At 42.7% G+C, this 17025-nt stretch overlaps 1 protein-coding gene across 1 annotated transcript in view; it reads right to left on the bottom strand.

Moving 5' to 3' along the window:
- SLC75A1 (solute carrier family 75 member 1) overlaps window positions 1–17025 on the bottom strand; it is a 156064-nt gene that overhangs the window by 31108 nt on the left and 107931 nt on the right. The window contains exons 6-8 of the mRNA XM_086964162.1: window positions 11460–11648; window positions 4058–4166; window positions 1578–1689 (exon numbers count right to left, since the gene is read on the bottom strand). Coding sequence (XP_086820288.1) covers window positions 1578–1689; window positions 4058–4166; window positions 11460–11648 — 410 coding nt within the window. The remainder of the gene's footprint in view (window positions 1–1577; window positions 1690–4057; window positions 4167–11459; window positions 11649–17025) is intronic.

Raw genomic sequence — 17025 nt, 5'->3', positions numbered from 1 at the left:
GCAGAGTTGTGTGGAGTGGAATAGACTGGAGTGGTGTAGACTGCTGTGGCAAACTGTCCAGTTCTGCATAGTAACGTGGAGTGCATTGGCATAGAGTAGAGTGAGGCACAATAGAGTAGAAAGGAGTAGAATGGAATAGTGCAGAGCAGAGTTCAGTGAAGCAGAGTGGAGTGGTGTATTGAGGAGTGGTGCAGAGTAGAGGGTAGTGGCGTAGAGTAAAGTGGAGTGGGGTAAAGTGGAATGTGCATGGTGTGGTAGCGCACCGCCATTAAAGTCAACACATCGTCAATTAAAATGACTATTACATTTGCACAGATATACAATTTTACTGAAAAAAGTATACAGCGCACAATCGATAATGTATGAAAATAGCATCACCTAGTGTATTGATCATATTCAGATGTTTGTTTCCACCACACTTTAGAATTACAAAAAAAAAAAACTAATTTTTTACTTTCCTAATTCGGATATATTCTGAGATGTGAGTGCTGTTCATTTTTGTTGTTTGCTAACAAAAAGTCTTGATTGGCAAATACATTCTCGCACTTTAAAGATAGGGAAAGAAAGGTCAACACCAAGCTGCATCTGAAGACAGAGCCCAATGTTTGACCTCTGTCTTTGACTGCACAGCAAATGTGACAAGATAGGAAGTGACCTGAAGGCCTGTTTACAGAACGAGGGCACTCAGAAGGATACAGTAAACAAGGCCCAGATGGGATGAACTCGAGCTGGACAGCCGAAAACAAATAAAGCCAGAAAATGGAAAGCAAGAAAATGTGAGCTACAAACCAGAAAGCCAAAGGTAAGTAATGGGCGTAATGCAATCCCAGGTAAGCTTTCGAATGTCCCCAAGATGTCGTTAGCAAACCAAACAGCTGTGCTGTTTGGTAGACTTCGACCTAAAAAAGGAACATAGAGCAGAAAGGAGAAGGCACTGGAGTGTAAACTAGAGGGACATGTCAGGAATACCTTTCCCTAGTCAAGATATTAATCTTGACTAGGGAAAGGTATTCCAGACATAACTAAACCTTAGTATAAACTTAGCAAAGATTATGGAAAGATCGGTTGTTAAAGGAGCGGTAATCGCATCAGGGCTGGGTAAAACTCCAAAATGATTTGCAATCAGGATTATGCAAAAATAGAAGTACAGAAGCAAAAGTGGGTATAGGAGAGCACTGTCCAGATAACTGAACCAGTCAGACAGAAAATGGATGCTGAAAGCACTGGGCAAAGTTGGAAATGGCTCTGAATAAGTGAGGGACAGAAAGTAGTAGGCAAGGGAAAGACAGATAAAGGTGCATCTGATATTTAGTTGAAGTCGCAACAAGAAAATCTGAAGACAAACAGCAGTTGTAGCACCAGACACAGAGAAGGCATTCTATGTCTGACGCCACCTATCTTAAGTAATTATATCCTTCATTTCAACTACTAGAAATTCGGTATGCAGGCTCATACATTTGACATATCTAGAGCCCTATTTTTTAGATCAAATAAGTCTCCATACATACATGAAAATTGATACACTTTTAAATATATATAATGTAGCAACTGTTGTACACTGTAATAAGAGTCCATACCTGTTAAACTTAAACCTTTGGTGTGTAAGAAAACTGATGTTATATTCCAGGCCAGAAAACAAAAAGAGATAAAGAAAATACACCATTCCCAGGGTCTTCAGATTCTGAAGGCCTACCAAACAAAAACCAAAAATTGAATGTTAACATGTATACAATAAAAAACAACTTCCTTTGATAAATGTTTCACCTTGTGTTTGAGCAGCTAAACAAGCCTGTAATATGGTAGCGGTTGGTGTTCTGCCACCGCCTCGAAAACCCAAAAGGTGACTCAGTGAGCTAACCAATGCCTCCTTTGGTGTACATAGTTGTAAATCTAGCACTTTTAGTGGTTAGGAGAATGGTTGTTGGTTCACTGAAGTGCATGGGCTACTGTCATAAGAAAATGGTTGATTTTTTTCTGCACCCTACAACTCGCCCTCAAGGTAGTACAGAGGGTTGCACAACAACATCAACTTGTTGATTTAGTTTTGAATTAAGTTTCTTTAGCATTGTAAGAAAGGGAAATCACACTATCAACAAAGTATGAAAAATCAGCATCTCACAAAATATCCCACAGAATGAAAATTGAAAAGAAAGGCAGGTTTATCCCTTTGATAGCTTGTGGCCCTGATTTTTCCCTCTATAAATCAGTGTTACTATAATCCCACGAAATATTGGTGTTTCCACGACTGTGCCCCCACTTTCATCCAAAACAGCTCTTTGCTCCTGCCCTCTAGGGGGTTTTACCGAACTGAGTGAGATTCATATCGGCAGTCGCAAACGGTCTTTAGGCAAGGCTCTTACCGCACACCCAGGAGATCAATGCGTAAGGTGTGCACACCTATTGTGGCAACAATGAACTACACTCCAACTAGACATACCAAAGCCCATATAGTCTCTCAGGAGGTTTCTGTGCAGACTAGATTCATGTTAGACATACAGAACCAAGCTAGCAACGAACTGCCATCAACTTATAGGCAAGAGCAGTAATCCAAATTGGGCCGGACAGTAGCCCTATCAGGCAAATCGAACTACTATCTGACCTACTATCCTTTTCTGCATCCCCAGTCACAACACGGAGGACTGGGGCATGAATGAGAAGGTCTGCTGGAAAGGTAACCTGAGTTTGACTTTTTCACTACCCTGCCCCATCCTGCCTCCACATATATCTTTGACATCTCCCAGTCGCGGAATGTGCCATCCAAAATGATAATAAAGCAGCTGCAGTTTCCTTTCCACAGCCACACCCAAACAAAGGGAGGAATATATACATCTAAAGTGTACTTTCTGTAATGTTGGGTGTCTAACTCCTACAAAAGAGGTTTTGGGCCAGATGCATCAAGGCTTTTGCGACTCGCAAACGGCCTTTTAGCATGATTTGCTATGTATCACATAATCGCAATGTAAGGAATCGCAAAAAAATGTGATTCCTTATTTTGCCATAGCATTTAAGGAATCGCAATTCTTGCAATTCCTTAAACGATATGTATGTAACTATTTGGAATTGCGATTTTGTGTTAAGAAATCGCAAATTACCACCAATTTGTAGTCGGTGGTAATTTGCGATTTCTTTTAATAAATGCCCTATTTGGCATTTGTGAGGGTGGCATGTGACACACATACATGCCCATAGGGCATGTATGTGTGCCACATGCACAGACATGTAAATTTCAGGGGTGCAGCAGGGTGTCTTTGAGACACCCCTGCACCCTTGAAATAATTCTCAAATTGCGATTAGCTAATTGCGAAATCGTAATTTGTGAATTATTGCACTATCATTCCTATGGGCCTCCTGGCCCATAGGAATGCATTGCAAACTATTCTTTATTTGCGAATTCGAAAAATGCGAATTCGCAAATAAAGAATAATAAGGAATCGCTCAAAAATAGCGATTTTGTACATACATACCATTTTGCGCTTTCTAAATAGCGATTCGCACAAAATCGCTATTTAGGAATCGCAAAATGGATGCTTGATGCATCTGGCCCTTTGATATTTATTTATTATTTAAAGGCACAAATAATAGTAAACTGAATTAACTGAAGGAGTCTGGGTGTTTATTGCCTGAAACTTCCATATGAACATGTTGCAGAAAATGATACCCAGATTAAAGAAAGCACATTGGTGCCATAAAAAAAGTAGATGATGCAATGCTGTACAAACGCTGATAACATTAAAGCACATCAAAACAAGTTCCAGTTTGAACAAAAAAACACTACTTCGGAGAGACCACTAATTCTGAGGAGGTTAATACTATTGGTGTTCACTAAGGAACTGCATCTTAGGTAGGGCCCTCAGTCTATACTCAATCAAGCCAACCATGCATTTCTCAATCAACTTGAACCTATCATCATAAGAAAAGAACACTTAACACATGTGCATATCATAATGTCCAGCACTTTAAATCCCAAACTCATCTATGACTCATGATGAACTTCAAGACACAACAAAAGGCCCAAAACCACACTTATTGAAATGGTATGAAATAAGCAAATACATACGCTCTGTTGAAGGTGAGTCTTTTCTTCTGGTCATTGCAGAGAACTTAAATAAAGCAACAGGACTCAGCAAATCTACGACTTCATGAAACCCAGACGCCACAGAAGGTAACTGCAGAAGAAACATAGAATAAAAGTAGAGCACAGGCTATTTATAAGGATAACATGCTAGGTTTTAAACATCCTATGCAGCAGCTTACATGGAATTTCCCAAAATACATGTGCATCAGTACACCACAAATACCTGCTCTAAACACTTTAGGTGTGTTGTGGGGTTCAATAGGGATCTTGCACATGAGCGTCCATTTTGAATAACACGTTTAAAATTGACATCATTTTAGACAGGGACTTTTACCATGCTTTTGCACGTACATGATATATGTACTCAGAAAGTGTTTTGCTTGCAACGCACATTTCATCTGCATTTTCCCACAACACTGTACATTCTGTTCAAGGATAAAAGCACGCTGCCCACATTTTGTTTGTCCATTAAGAGATAGCTCTGAGTCGGAAGACAAATGATAACATACGTAAAATACATCTGGCACAGTGCAAATGGATCCGGTTTTCGGCACTTCCATGGATTATCCTGGACGTTCGTCCATGACTGATTTCAACCCTTGTTGCCCTTGTTAACTCATCACTATCCTGGAAAGGACAGAGCCCTTTCTACACCAAACCGGCTTCGAGATACATCACTTACACAGGTAGATAGGGAGTCAGGCTTTCCAAATGATCTGGCAAACTGCATTCAATCTATGTACTCAATAGAATAGGTGGTTTAGGCAGGTAGGGAGTATCATTATGACAAATATTTGTATATTTATATAATCACTGCAACAATTATAATGGTTGAAATATTTATCTTCTTCATCGTTCTTGTAATGCTGGTAATATTGCTTTGTTTCCTTCTGCTAATAATTGCCGCTTGTGTATTTTAGACAAGAATCGAATTGCTTCAATAAATGTATGAAATGCCAATTTGTGTATTTCTTGTGTCTCCCTTTGGGTACGCCTAAAGTAACAACGAAAGGGTAGATCTGTTATCATGATTTCCTGGGGGTTAATTAGAGTGGATATGTTCTGAGGTTGCAGACACCATCTGGTACCCTGTCCGGTTTAGGTGTCCAGATGGCACACTGTGAGCTAGCCAGGAATGGGGCCAACGTATTCGGATTGTACGAGTGGACTCAGTCCCCATATATTGACACATATGTTGTCCATATGCACGGTCCTTCCTAATTAGTATGAACCGTACAACACTTGGTATGGAACCAGGAGTCCTTGTATATAAACAATAAATAGCTTTTCAAAAAGAAAAATTACATTTTCTTTTTTAAAATATATTCTATAGTCATTTTACTATGTCTATGCTCACATTGGCTATGAAAACTACACCCACTCTAGCAAGCGTCCTAATCGTACCAAGCACAGGATGTGTAATACTTTCTCGGTAGGTGGGTTTTGAGGTCTGCACTGAGGAAGTAATGAAGAATATTGGTAAGTAAACCTAGTATTACCTCCTCATAGAGTCAGTCTTTTCACAGTCCTTACTCTTTGAAGATACAAACACTGTAGCCACAAAGTTAAAGGCAACACACACCTTTATTCAAAGTTATGTCTTTCTCCTTCAGAAAAAGTATTGAAACAAACAGAACCCAGCTTCTGAAAATTCACCACCTTTACACCAAAGTGATAGTGCGGCATAGATGTAAGAGGGAGTCTTAGGTTGCTGCTCTGCATATTACTGACATTGAGATACCCTGAGCCTCGGCCCAGGAAGCTGCATTTCTTCTAGCTTACAAACACACAATCCCCATGTGTAGGCAATTTAGCCCTTTTGCAGATTGTCAAAATAGATGATTTCACACAGCAACTTATTTGAAGGTTTATGTCCCTGGTCATCAGCATCAAAAGTGCCAAACAGAGAGCAACAAGAACAAAAAGACTGTACGACTCCGATAAACCAGCAACACTATTCTTACATCTAAAAAAAGTAACTCGCTCTCTTCTGGAGTTCGCCGACTTGGGGAAAAACCTGAGAAAAATCTCATGTTCCAAATGACATTTTTAGAATACATTTCTGATTTGAATAAAGGACCTGGTTGAAGAACAACCGTGTCTGGAAGGATTTTAAGATGGTTCATCATTTTCTAATGGCTTTTGTCATACCCCATTTAGGCGTCACAGGGCAGACAGTGGCTACTATGCCCCAACCGTGGGAGCGGAGGTTGTTTGCCACTAGTGTTCTAGGGTTAATCCTACTATGACCCTGCAAACTGGACCAACTACAGCCCTTTCTGTACTTGAATCTCAGGGTTGTGAAGTTGCGCAGTCACAAGATTTTCATAAGCTCAGACCTTACCAATCAACGAACCCAATAACTTCAGTGTCCAGTGCAGTGCTTGTGTTTTCAGAAAAGATAGTCCTTTTTAATGTCATTGCAGTAGTAAATACTACAAAAGTGTAAATGGCAGAAATCCTGGTTATAATTCTCCCTTGCAGTGCTAAACCCAATGATTTCCCCCTCATGCTATATCCCACACGGGTAGCCATTGATAAGCTTCCACAAGAGTAGCCTTTGATAAGCTTGTTCACACAGCAAATACGGAAGAAGCATGATACAGTGGCAGGTGCAGATTCTGGTTCTCCACTAGACAAATGTGCAATCAGTTCATGTGAATTGTGTGTTTTTATCCCTGATGGCGTAGTGGGTTGGGACCGAATCTCTCACTCTTGACTAGTGCACATCAAGCAGCGTACTCTTCCCCATGTAGGCACATGCCTTCTTATGCTGCGTAGTGGTTTAAAATGAGCAGCGATCAGTGGCCCTAGTGTGTTCGCACAGGTGCACACCAGACTGCTGCAGCTTTGACCTGCCGGCGAGATGGATGCAGTTCGCTTTGGACGAAGCACATATGGGTCCCAAACAGGCCCATACAATCACTACAGCAGTGGCAGCCGTGTCTGGCCGATACGATCATAAAGCCAGTTGCAGCCACAACTGAGCCACTGTGTTCACATTGGCTTTCTGCTGTTATTGTCAGGAACCTTCAGAGAGACCAGGGCCACGGACATGCTACGCCTTATCTCCTCAAAGTCTGTCCTCCTGCAAGGCCAAGCAGACTCATTCGCACTCTCAGTAGACAGGCAGGCTACTAGGCAGTGTTTAGTTCTGGATTGTGCATTCTCACTTGTATGGGCAGAACCACATTCAGATAAGCAGGGCGGATTGTCATCAGTACCTGTCGGCTAATACTCGTAAATACTGACAAAATGAGAATCGCTGTCTCTACAGCCGAAATGGGTTGACTTTCTCCTGCTGTATCTTCTGAAGCATCATCTGTAGAAGGAGACTTGAAGGAAACAAATATAGCAGACCGTTCAACCATTGAAATGATAGGGCAATTACCTCCCCAGCTTCCTTACAATGGGTCAGAGTATAGTTTTGGAAGCAGAGGATTTCTTTTGTAGTAAACAGATCCAAACTATTGTTTCCAACTTAATGACTCGAGATTAGCAGACTCTGAAACACTTACTGATGTAAGGGAAAGTTTGTGGAGGATAGGAGTTTCCTGAAGTGGGTCTGTTTAGGTTTGTCGACCCCTGCAGTGTAAAATGCTGTCAGATATATTTGATTGGCCTCTGCTCACAATCCTAGGGTATGAGTCACCTTGGCCAAGATTTGGCAGTGTGTTCCCCTGATGATTTATATAAATTCGGTCCATATGGTTGTCCATTCAGACTAATATTGCATGCCCTTTACCAATAATGCAAAACAATAAAGGGCCTTTCGGACAGCCATCAATTCTTTCCAATTGGAACTATGGTTACATTTCCTGAACTATTGAATGTTCCACTGCCCCAGCTAGAAAAAAACCCTTTTAACAAGTTCTATTTGAGTAGCTACGAGGCAAATTCTTCCTATATTTGGGGCTTCACTGGCACCCTTAACCCCAAATCAATATTGGCCAGATCCCAATTCCAAATAACATGACATGCTAATGGTTTTAGATGCAGGCGAACCCAAGGAACGACAGCTTTCGTGGCTGACATGAACCCTTGTACTCAAAGCCATGTCTCCACAGGAGCCCAGACTCTCACCAGCAATGCTGCTAAGTGATGTTGAAGAGTGATCATTCTATCTAGGAAAATAATACTCTGCCCAGATCTGTTCTGAATGTTGCAGTGATGAATAGGCAATCTTGAGATGGTATTAGATTAAACTTCCCAGTTAGGAAGAAATTCGAAGTATTGTAACACGTTCAACAATTATCTGTCATTTTACACCTTCGGAAAAGCAGAAACTAAACGCATCTAAGTAAGGAAATAATTAATTTCTTTAAATTGTAATATGGGCTAAGATAGCCAATACCATCATGAAGGTTCTGGGAGCTGAAGACTATCTGAATCGTAGGACTGTTAACTGGGAGATATTGTTACCTTCTGCAAAACAAAGAGACCTTCCATTTATCAGCAGGTGTAGATACACATCTTGCAAGTCCATTGTGGTCATAAACTCCCCAAGGATTGGATAAAGAAATTCCTGTCTGAAGGGATAGTGTCTAGAACGGTGTTGTCAGGACAAATTAGTTTAACTATCATAGTTCCAGAACAAGCCACATTTCTTGAACTTTTGAAAATCTCAAAAAGGAAACGGTACACCCTCCAAGACTCACTTTTCGGGAGGGAATTGACAGCAATCAACAATGAGACTTCTCTGAACCGACGAAAATGAGGTTCTGGAGGTGTTGAACACAATATATCTGGACAGTTTCTCCTACCACAGGCAACACCCGCTGATCTTAAATTTGGTTTGCCCACTAATCTGAACATTTCTGAAGTCTTCCTTCTACCAGTCCTTCCTGTATCCTGGCCTTGTCAAGGTTCTGGACGTTAAGATGGAATATTGAAATTAGGCAATATGGATTTTTTTTTAAATAGGCAGTCTCCTACCACAGGTCCACCCATGAAAGGGCCGTCCTGCTGAGATAATCTGCATAAATCTAGAGTGATAACTATGTCGCTTTAATAGAGAGAATTGTGGTAATAAAGAGGTTCCCCTAAAGGTTGCAAACATTTTCTTTTCTCCTCTGATGATTTTATCAGGTTTCTGAGGACCAAACAATTTTTTCCCTAGGAAAGGAAGATGCAAAATGAGAGTTTCTGGTTTGTTATGCAGTTTCCATGGGCTTACGAGGTATATCTAAATCTTGAATTAATAGCCTTAGATGATATGGCGGTTGCACACAAACTGCCAAAGGTATTGGATTGTACAGTAGCATCTGTATGGCGCTTACTACCCCTATGTGGGGCACTGAAGCGCTTATCCACATACTCCTTTGAGCCTATGAGCACAGTAATTCCATGCTGTACTTGATGACCACTAAGGTGAGGTTATCGTTTTACAGTAAGCCATGCTTGGCGTTGTGGTGGATGAGGAAGTGTGAAAGATAGAGATACACGTTTTTATAGTTAGCGAAATGATAGTAGCTCTGATTAGCTCTGCAAGTCCCTGTATTTTGTTGGTAGTTATATTTCCTTTTATGCCTTCCATCCAATTTCCTATGCTTGCTATCGCAGGAGTTCATCTACTCACGGCATCTAATGGATCTGGTGGAGGTAACCGGTGCAGAGAAAGGCTGAGGGGAATCGGACAGCTGCCCATATAGATTAGATCGCAGTCTTCCGTTATAAGATAGACATTATGGGACATCAAGTAAGGAGATTTCCAACCTGAATGTGTTATATTTATTCTTTTTATCATTGACATTATAGGGCATCGTGCTCAGAGTATCGGACTATTCAGGAACTACAGGGTGGACTATGTTCAAAGTCTTCTAGGGACCAGCAACATGTGACAGATTCCTCCAGTCTTCGCAGGCCTGTCTGGTTAGTACTGAGTGGTTAGCTGAGCGGGCTTGTATAGTCTGTTTCTGTATAACCCAGTTTCCAGGCAAGGTTCTATGGTTCCTTGCAAACCTAGACAAGAAACAGGATTTGGCTGGGCATATCAGACCTGAGGTGGAACCTAGCATGATCGGTGGTATCTAGATTCATTGAGGAAGATTAGTCAAGTAATAGCTGAGGAATAACTAGATTCGTTTGGTAAGGTCACTAAAGGAGTCACACTGCAGCATATTTTGAAATACATCTGCACCGAACAAGACCACTTTTAAACATGAGATTCCACAGGGCAGCTCACTGAAGGATTTATAATGGAAAAGATTATTTGCGTACACTTTAATGCGATTTGGAAGATCAAGAACTGATCATAATGTTGAACAGACACTGGTTTGACTGGAGTGGATCAGCAACGTATTTGCACTAGAACAGAGCAATGGTATGTAGACAGTGGATTAAATTGGGCAAATCGAGAAAGTATTTGCACTGATTAATACCTATGGTAAAATCGGACTGGGGTTGGGTAGATCTGCAATAAATCTGTACATGCAAGACTTATGGGAGGCCCTACATTTTGCGGAATTGATTGACAAAGACTTTGCACTGGATGAGATGTGCGATAGGCAGTGACCATATTCCTGCAGTATTGCCAAGGATCAAGATTGGGTGATAGTAATTTATTTATTCTGCCAGCTAAATATAGTACTCTCATTGGGATCACAGGGAAATCCTAGAAAACACTGGACTTGGCTGTGCAGATTGGAAAAAAGTGCAAACCAAAAGAGTCTGGCTTGTGGTTTGGGTGCTAGGTACAAGGCCTCTCAAAATTAAAATGTAGTTCTTACGCAAGGGGGAGTTTAGAAGACACTCAAACTCTTCTTTCTCCCAAACAAGTTTAAGGTCATAAACATTTCTTCTGACTACATTTCAAAAAAAGGGCTTTGCAGTCATGGATAGCAAGTTATGTTAAGTTGTAGGTTTTTGAATGGGATACATTTTCTGCCTCACACCTTCATCGATGTACATCAGACTGAATGGCTTTTGCCCACTGTTGGCAGGTAAATAGTTTCCTATCTGATGCATGGTAAGGAAGGCCTCGGCAGATGCCCTTGTTGGAGCACTGAAACGAAATGGCAAACACGCACAAAAAACAAAATGCTGACAAATGCCTTGACTGAGCTCTTAAAAGTTTGAGAAAGGTCCACTACATATTCCTTCAATCACATATTTATCCTTTAGGTTTTGTATGTCACAAGGAACTAAAGGCTCACTTCAATAATTCCCAACCAGTCACGAATAATGTCGTCTTAGTGCTCCCTCCCCTCTCCTCTATATTGAACACAATCCTGAATAATTTCCTGACTATCCCGATATAACCCAGAATGGTACATGCTCTATGTGCATAATAGTCCATTGTGCCTTAACTGGCTTTTGTGCTTAAGTACATACAAATAGATACATGCATAACTTGTATGGCTTCAGAAACAGTATCAGTTCTTACCCTGTTTTCTTTAGGAAGCGTCTCTGGAAGTAAAAGAAAAATGAACAACAGGTCGATGATAGCAAAGAGCAGAGCGAGTAGTGCTGGTCGCACATAGAAAGTTTCTCCGCTAGCGGTGTCCATAGCAAAGTAAGCTCCAATCATAGGCCCTATGGTGAACCCAAGAGAGAAAGCAATGCCGATCATCGCCTGTAATGCAAAGCACAAGAGCATTAATCGGTGAACACACCAGGCCCATTTCTAATCCAATTTTCAACAGATGGCAGATAGCGGACGGCATTCAGAAGCAATTGTTCTACCAAATTAACTTACCATTTTGACCGGGCCAGAGCAAGAATTGTTGGTACAGAACAGAAAAGTACACTTAGAGGCCGCATCCATCAGTCAGTGGGGATATATCTAATACTTTCATGGGCTAACCAAGCCCCCCGCTCCCCCCTGCTATTAGTGCTCTCAGAGACTGCCTAGAAATACCTTGCCATTGCACTGCCCTTATTTTGAGACAAGTATTATGGAAATTATTTGGGAAGAAAGTTAAGATCATTTATGCCAAGAACGCAAAAAAACTAAATCTTCTCTCTTATTTAAAACTTTATTAAAAAGAATGTGTAGTTTGTGTTATATTTACATTTTTTACCAAATCTTATAAAACGGGGTTCAAATTTAAAACTGAAGCACAGCAGCAATCCCTGAATTTTTGATTTGTCATTTGGGTACTTGTCTGAAATCCTGGGCCAACCACCTGGTGTCCCACTAACAGATGACTGATTCTAGTAGCTTGGTATCTCTGATCAAAGTGAAAGTGTCCCAAGACACCTGGTTTAAAGGATTCTGAGGGGAAAATTAAAAGTTGTGCATTTATGTTTTTAGAATGAGGTTTACTATCTTCATGTTCTAATTTTGAGGATTACATTTCTGTCTGGAGTCAGGACTTGTTTCGGGGGTTGGCAGAGGTGTCTCCATATGGAGGACTTTGCATTTGGAGGAATACGGCTGCTGATAACTGGCGAAACTCTCCTTAGAGCCTGATCAAATGTACCATGCACTGCTTTGAGCATTGCGCACAGGCCTAAAACCACATTATAGATCGCTAGTCATAGATTGGTCACTTTGCTCAGCCTTTATTCGTGTCTTAGTTTGAGTGTAGGGTGGCCAAGAACAATATCAAAATCCTCTCACTTCTGGATGGTATCTGAGTGGGTTGGATCCACAGCATCCACTATATCTCTGCCTCCAAAATTCATTTTGCAGAATACTTGAAGAGTTACGCATCTCTGAATCCAGATCTATTACAAAAGACATCAAGACTGTTCCTTGCCCTACTGGCGTTGTTGCATGGCTGGTACTCCAAAGTATCACCTCACGTAGCATAATGGTGCTATTTTTACTTTGTGGATGCAGTGGATAGATTCTACTTCCTAGTGTTCCCTGCCAATATTTGATGCCTCTTTTGTTCTTGTGTGACCACAAAATGATACGTGGGTGTGATAGAAACAATTGAATAAATAATAAATGGCACAAATAAATTAAACAAAAGTGAAAATTCACATTTAGTACTTCAATCCAAATGTAGGCGTCTGGCCTCAAAAGGTAAATATAACACCATGAAAAACTATAACATACTTTGCTCTTTTTATATTCTGGACAGGAGCAGGCTTCGGGCACTCATATTTTACAATTTCAAAGAGGTGATATATGATCGTGGAACTTACTATACTCAACTACTTCAGCCCACTCATTTCCACCTTGAGAACGAGTAAGTTACTAAACACATATGGCATATGTTATGGTCACCAAACAACGTAATGTCTTCCAGGACACTATTTTCCAGTCTTTAGGGTACCTTTCACAACACTTTTCCAGCAGAGTTGGCACGGTTGGGTTTGTTGAAATGAACGAAAACTACAACTCCCAGAATGCACCCAGTGTTTAAAGGAAAGTCCAACGGGGGTGTGCCTGGCGAGACGGAGTCATCAGGTCACCTAAATAATATGCATGTACAAGCAGACACAAGACTATATCCAAGTTTGATCGCATTTCGTTAAATGTACACTTTTTGGGCGTGGGAACTATGTGTATTTATAAACTGCATGCAAGAAGAAAAGAAAACACATTTATAAGGCATACATTTTTGAAATAGTGTCCAATCTCTTGGATTATTTCTAATATCACCAAATTCAATTTTTTTCTTTCATGGCTTCATACCTCGTGACCATCAGCTAACACCAAGCACACACGTCATACCATATAAACATCTTTTCAAAAGCACAACTCCAAACACACCCACAACCACAACCAAAATCACACACACACACACACACACACACGCACACGCACACACACGCACACACACACAACCACACACACACACACACACAACCACACACACAACCATAACCACACACACAACCATAACCACACACACACACACACATACAACCCCACACAAACACATTTGGTTTGAACAGACTTCAGAAGTGCATCTCCTTTCAGATTAGGAGTCGTCCGGTGTATCTGGAGATAGGAACTACAAGAGTCCTGGACAAAGAGCGGCTTGGGGAAGGAGATTTCATCTGAAGCTTTGTAGGGGTGGAGTTAGGAGAGAGAGGAGAGCTTTGCACAGCTCACCTGAAAGCCCACAATCGTAGTTTTGGATCGAAGTTTTTTTTTTAAATAGCTGTGTTGCCATAGAGCAGGATTCCAGAAATATGAACGGTTCACGCTACTGAAGACTGGGAAATTGAACACCTAGGAATTATATTAGAATTGGCTCGTACTTTTCACTAACCGTTGAATGATTTACTCTTAAAGGTACCCTGCTACCAGTACCAAACTACAAAGGGAAATGGTGCCTGGAACGGAAATGGAGAGTACTATGCCCTGCAAACTTCTCTATGGTGAATAACTCGTCTTCTGTTTTAGGATTAGAGACATTACTTCCAGCTCTGACCTGGAATCTTACCTCTTGTGATTTCTATGTGCTGCCGACATTGCTGAAGGGGTCCTGATCCTGACAGAGAAGACTGCCAGCTCCCATCGAGCTTCCACCCTGTTCCTCAAGAGTGCAGTGGATTATGTTAAGAGAATCTGCTCTCTGTCTCAACGAAATATAGTACAACATTTACAAATGGAAATTTCTCCTGCTTGCCAGTGTAACTTCCCTCATGTGGCTGGAAAGTGCACAAGGTATTAATACAGCGGAAGCTGCAGCTTTCCATGAAGAATTCTAGTAGGCCAGTGTTTAAGAGTACATAATATAGTAGCTGGCGTTATGTATTGGTAGACTATCTTGCTACTAGTATTATGTATGCAAAAACAACAGGTGATGGACCGAATGTGGATCAATGTCACACACTCACCCCAGTCCAAAGATCTGGGCCCAAATCCATCCTTTTTTTGCACTCCACACCACCCTGGGTTAGACAATGGCGATATGCAATTCAGCTCTGACCCTGTGCCCCATGGGAACAGTCCAGTCCGAACTACAAAAGCCATGTCCTTCCCAGAACGGAATCAAGCATCCGAGGACCGGACCGGTTTCGAGGTAACACCTCTCATCAGCCCGGCTAGCTTGACTCCAGTGGTGTGGAGTGCCTGGGACCCACCTCTGGGCATCCCCAGCGCACTTAGGGCGGAATATGCAAAAACAACAGGTGATGGACCGAATGTGGATCAATGTCACACACTCACCCCAGTCCAAAGATCTGGGCCCAAATCCATCGTTTTTTTGCACTCCACACCACCCTGGGTTAGACAATGGCGATATGCAATTCAGCTCTGACCCTGTGCCCCATGGGAACAGTCCAGTCCGAACTACAAAAGCCATGTCCTTCCCAGAACGGAATCAAGCATCCGAGGACCGGACCGGTTTCGAGGTAACACCTCTCATCAGCCCGGCTAGCTTGACTCCAGTGGTGTGGAGTGCCTGGGACCCACGTCTGGGCATCCCCAGCGCACTTAGGGCGGAATATGCAAAAACAACAGGTGATGGACCGAATGTGGATCAATGTCACACACTCACCCCAGTCCAAAGATCTGGGCCCAAATCCATCGTTTTTTTTGCACTCCACACCACCCTGGGTTAGACAATGGCGATATGCAATTCAGCTCTGACCCTGTGCCCCATGGGAACAGTCCAGTCCGAACTACAAAAGCCATGTCCTTCCCAGAACGGAATCAAGCATCCGAGGACCGGACCGGTTTCGAGGTAACACCTCTCATCAGCCCGGCTAGCTTGACTCCAGTGGTGTGGAGTGCCTGGGACCCACGTCTGGGCATCCCCAGCGCACTTAGGGCGGAATATGCAAAAACAACAGGTGATGGACCGAATGTGGATCAATGTCACACACTCACCCCAGTCCAAAGATCTGGGCCCAAATCCATCGTTTTTTGCACTCCACACCACCCTGGGTTAGACAATGGCGATATGCAATTCAGCTCTGACCCTGTGCCCCATGGGAACAGTCCAGTCCGAACTACAAAAGCCATGTCCTTCCCAGAACGGAATCAAGCATCCGAGGACCGGACCGGTTTCGAGGTAACACCTCTCATCAGCCCGGCTAGCTTGACTCCAGTGGTGTGGAGTGCCTGGGACCCACGTCTGGGCATCCCCAGCGCACTTAGGGCGGAATATGCAAAAACAACAGGTGATGGACCGAATGTGGATCAATGTCACACACTCACCCCAGTCCAAAGATCTGGGCCCAAATCCATCGTTTTTTTGCACTCCACACCACCCTGGGTTAGACAATGGCGATATGCAATTCAGCTCTGACCCTGTGCCCCATGGGAACAGTCCAGTCCGAACTACAAAAGCCATGTCCTTCCCAGAACGGAATCAAGCATCCGAGGACCGGACCGGTTTCGAGGTAACACCTCTCATCAGCCCGGCTAGCTTGACTCCAGTGGTGTGGAGTGCCTGGGACCCACGTCTGGGCATCCCCAGCGCACTTAGGGCGGAATATGCAAAAACAACAGGTGATGGACCGAATGTGGATCAATGTCACACACTCACCCCAGTCCAAAGATCTGGGCCCAAATCCATCGTTTTTTTGCACTCCACACCACCCTGGGTTAGACAATGGCGATATGCAATTCAGCTCTGACCCTGTGCCCCATGGGAACAGTCCAGTCCGAACTACAAAAGCCATGTCCTTCCCAGAACGGAATCAAGCATCCGAGGACCGGACCGGTTTCGAGGTAACACCTCTCATCAGCCCGGCTAGCTTGACTCCAGTGGTGTGGAGTGCCTGGGACCCACGTCTGGGCATCCCCAGCGCACTTAGGGCGGAATATGCAAAAACAACAGGTGATGGACCGAATGTGGATCAATGTCACACACTCACCCCAGTCCAAAGATCTGGGCCCAAATCCATCGTTTTTTTGCACTCCACACCACCCTGGGTTAGACAATGGCGATATGCAATTCAGCTCTGACCCTGTGCCCCATGGGAACAGTCCAGTCCGAACTACAAAAGCCATGTCCTTCCCAGAACGGAATCAAGCATCCGAGGACCGGACCGGTTTCGAGGTAACACCTCTCATCAGCCCGGCTAGCTTGACTCCA

The sequence above is a fragment of the Lissotriton vulgaris genome, chromosome 3_2 (genome assembly GCF_964263255.1).
Source record: "Lissotriton vulgaris chromosome 3_2, aLisVul1.2, whole genome shotgun sequence".
Taxonomy (NCBI): domain Eukaryota; kingdom Metazoa; phylum Chordata; class Amphibia; order Caudata; family Salamandridae; genus Lissotriton; species Lissotriton vulgaris.
Note: the sequence above shows the minus strand (reverse complement) of the source record. Positions and strands in the feature narration are given on the sequence as shown.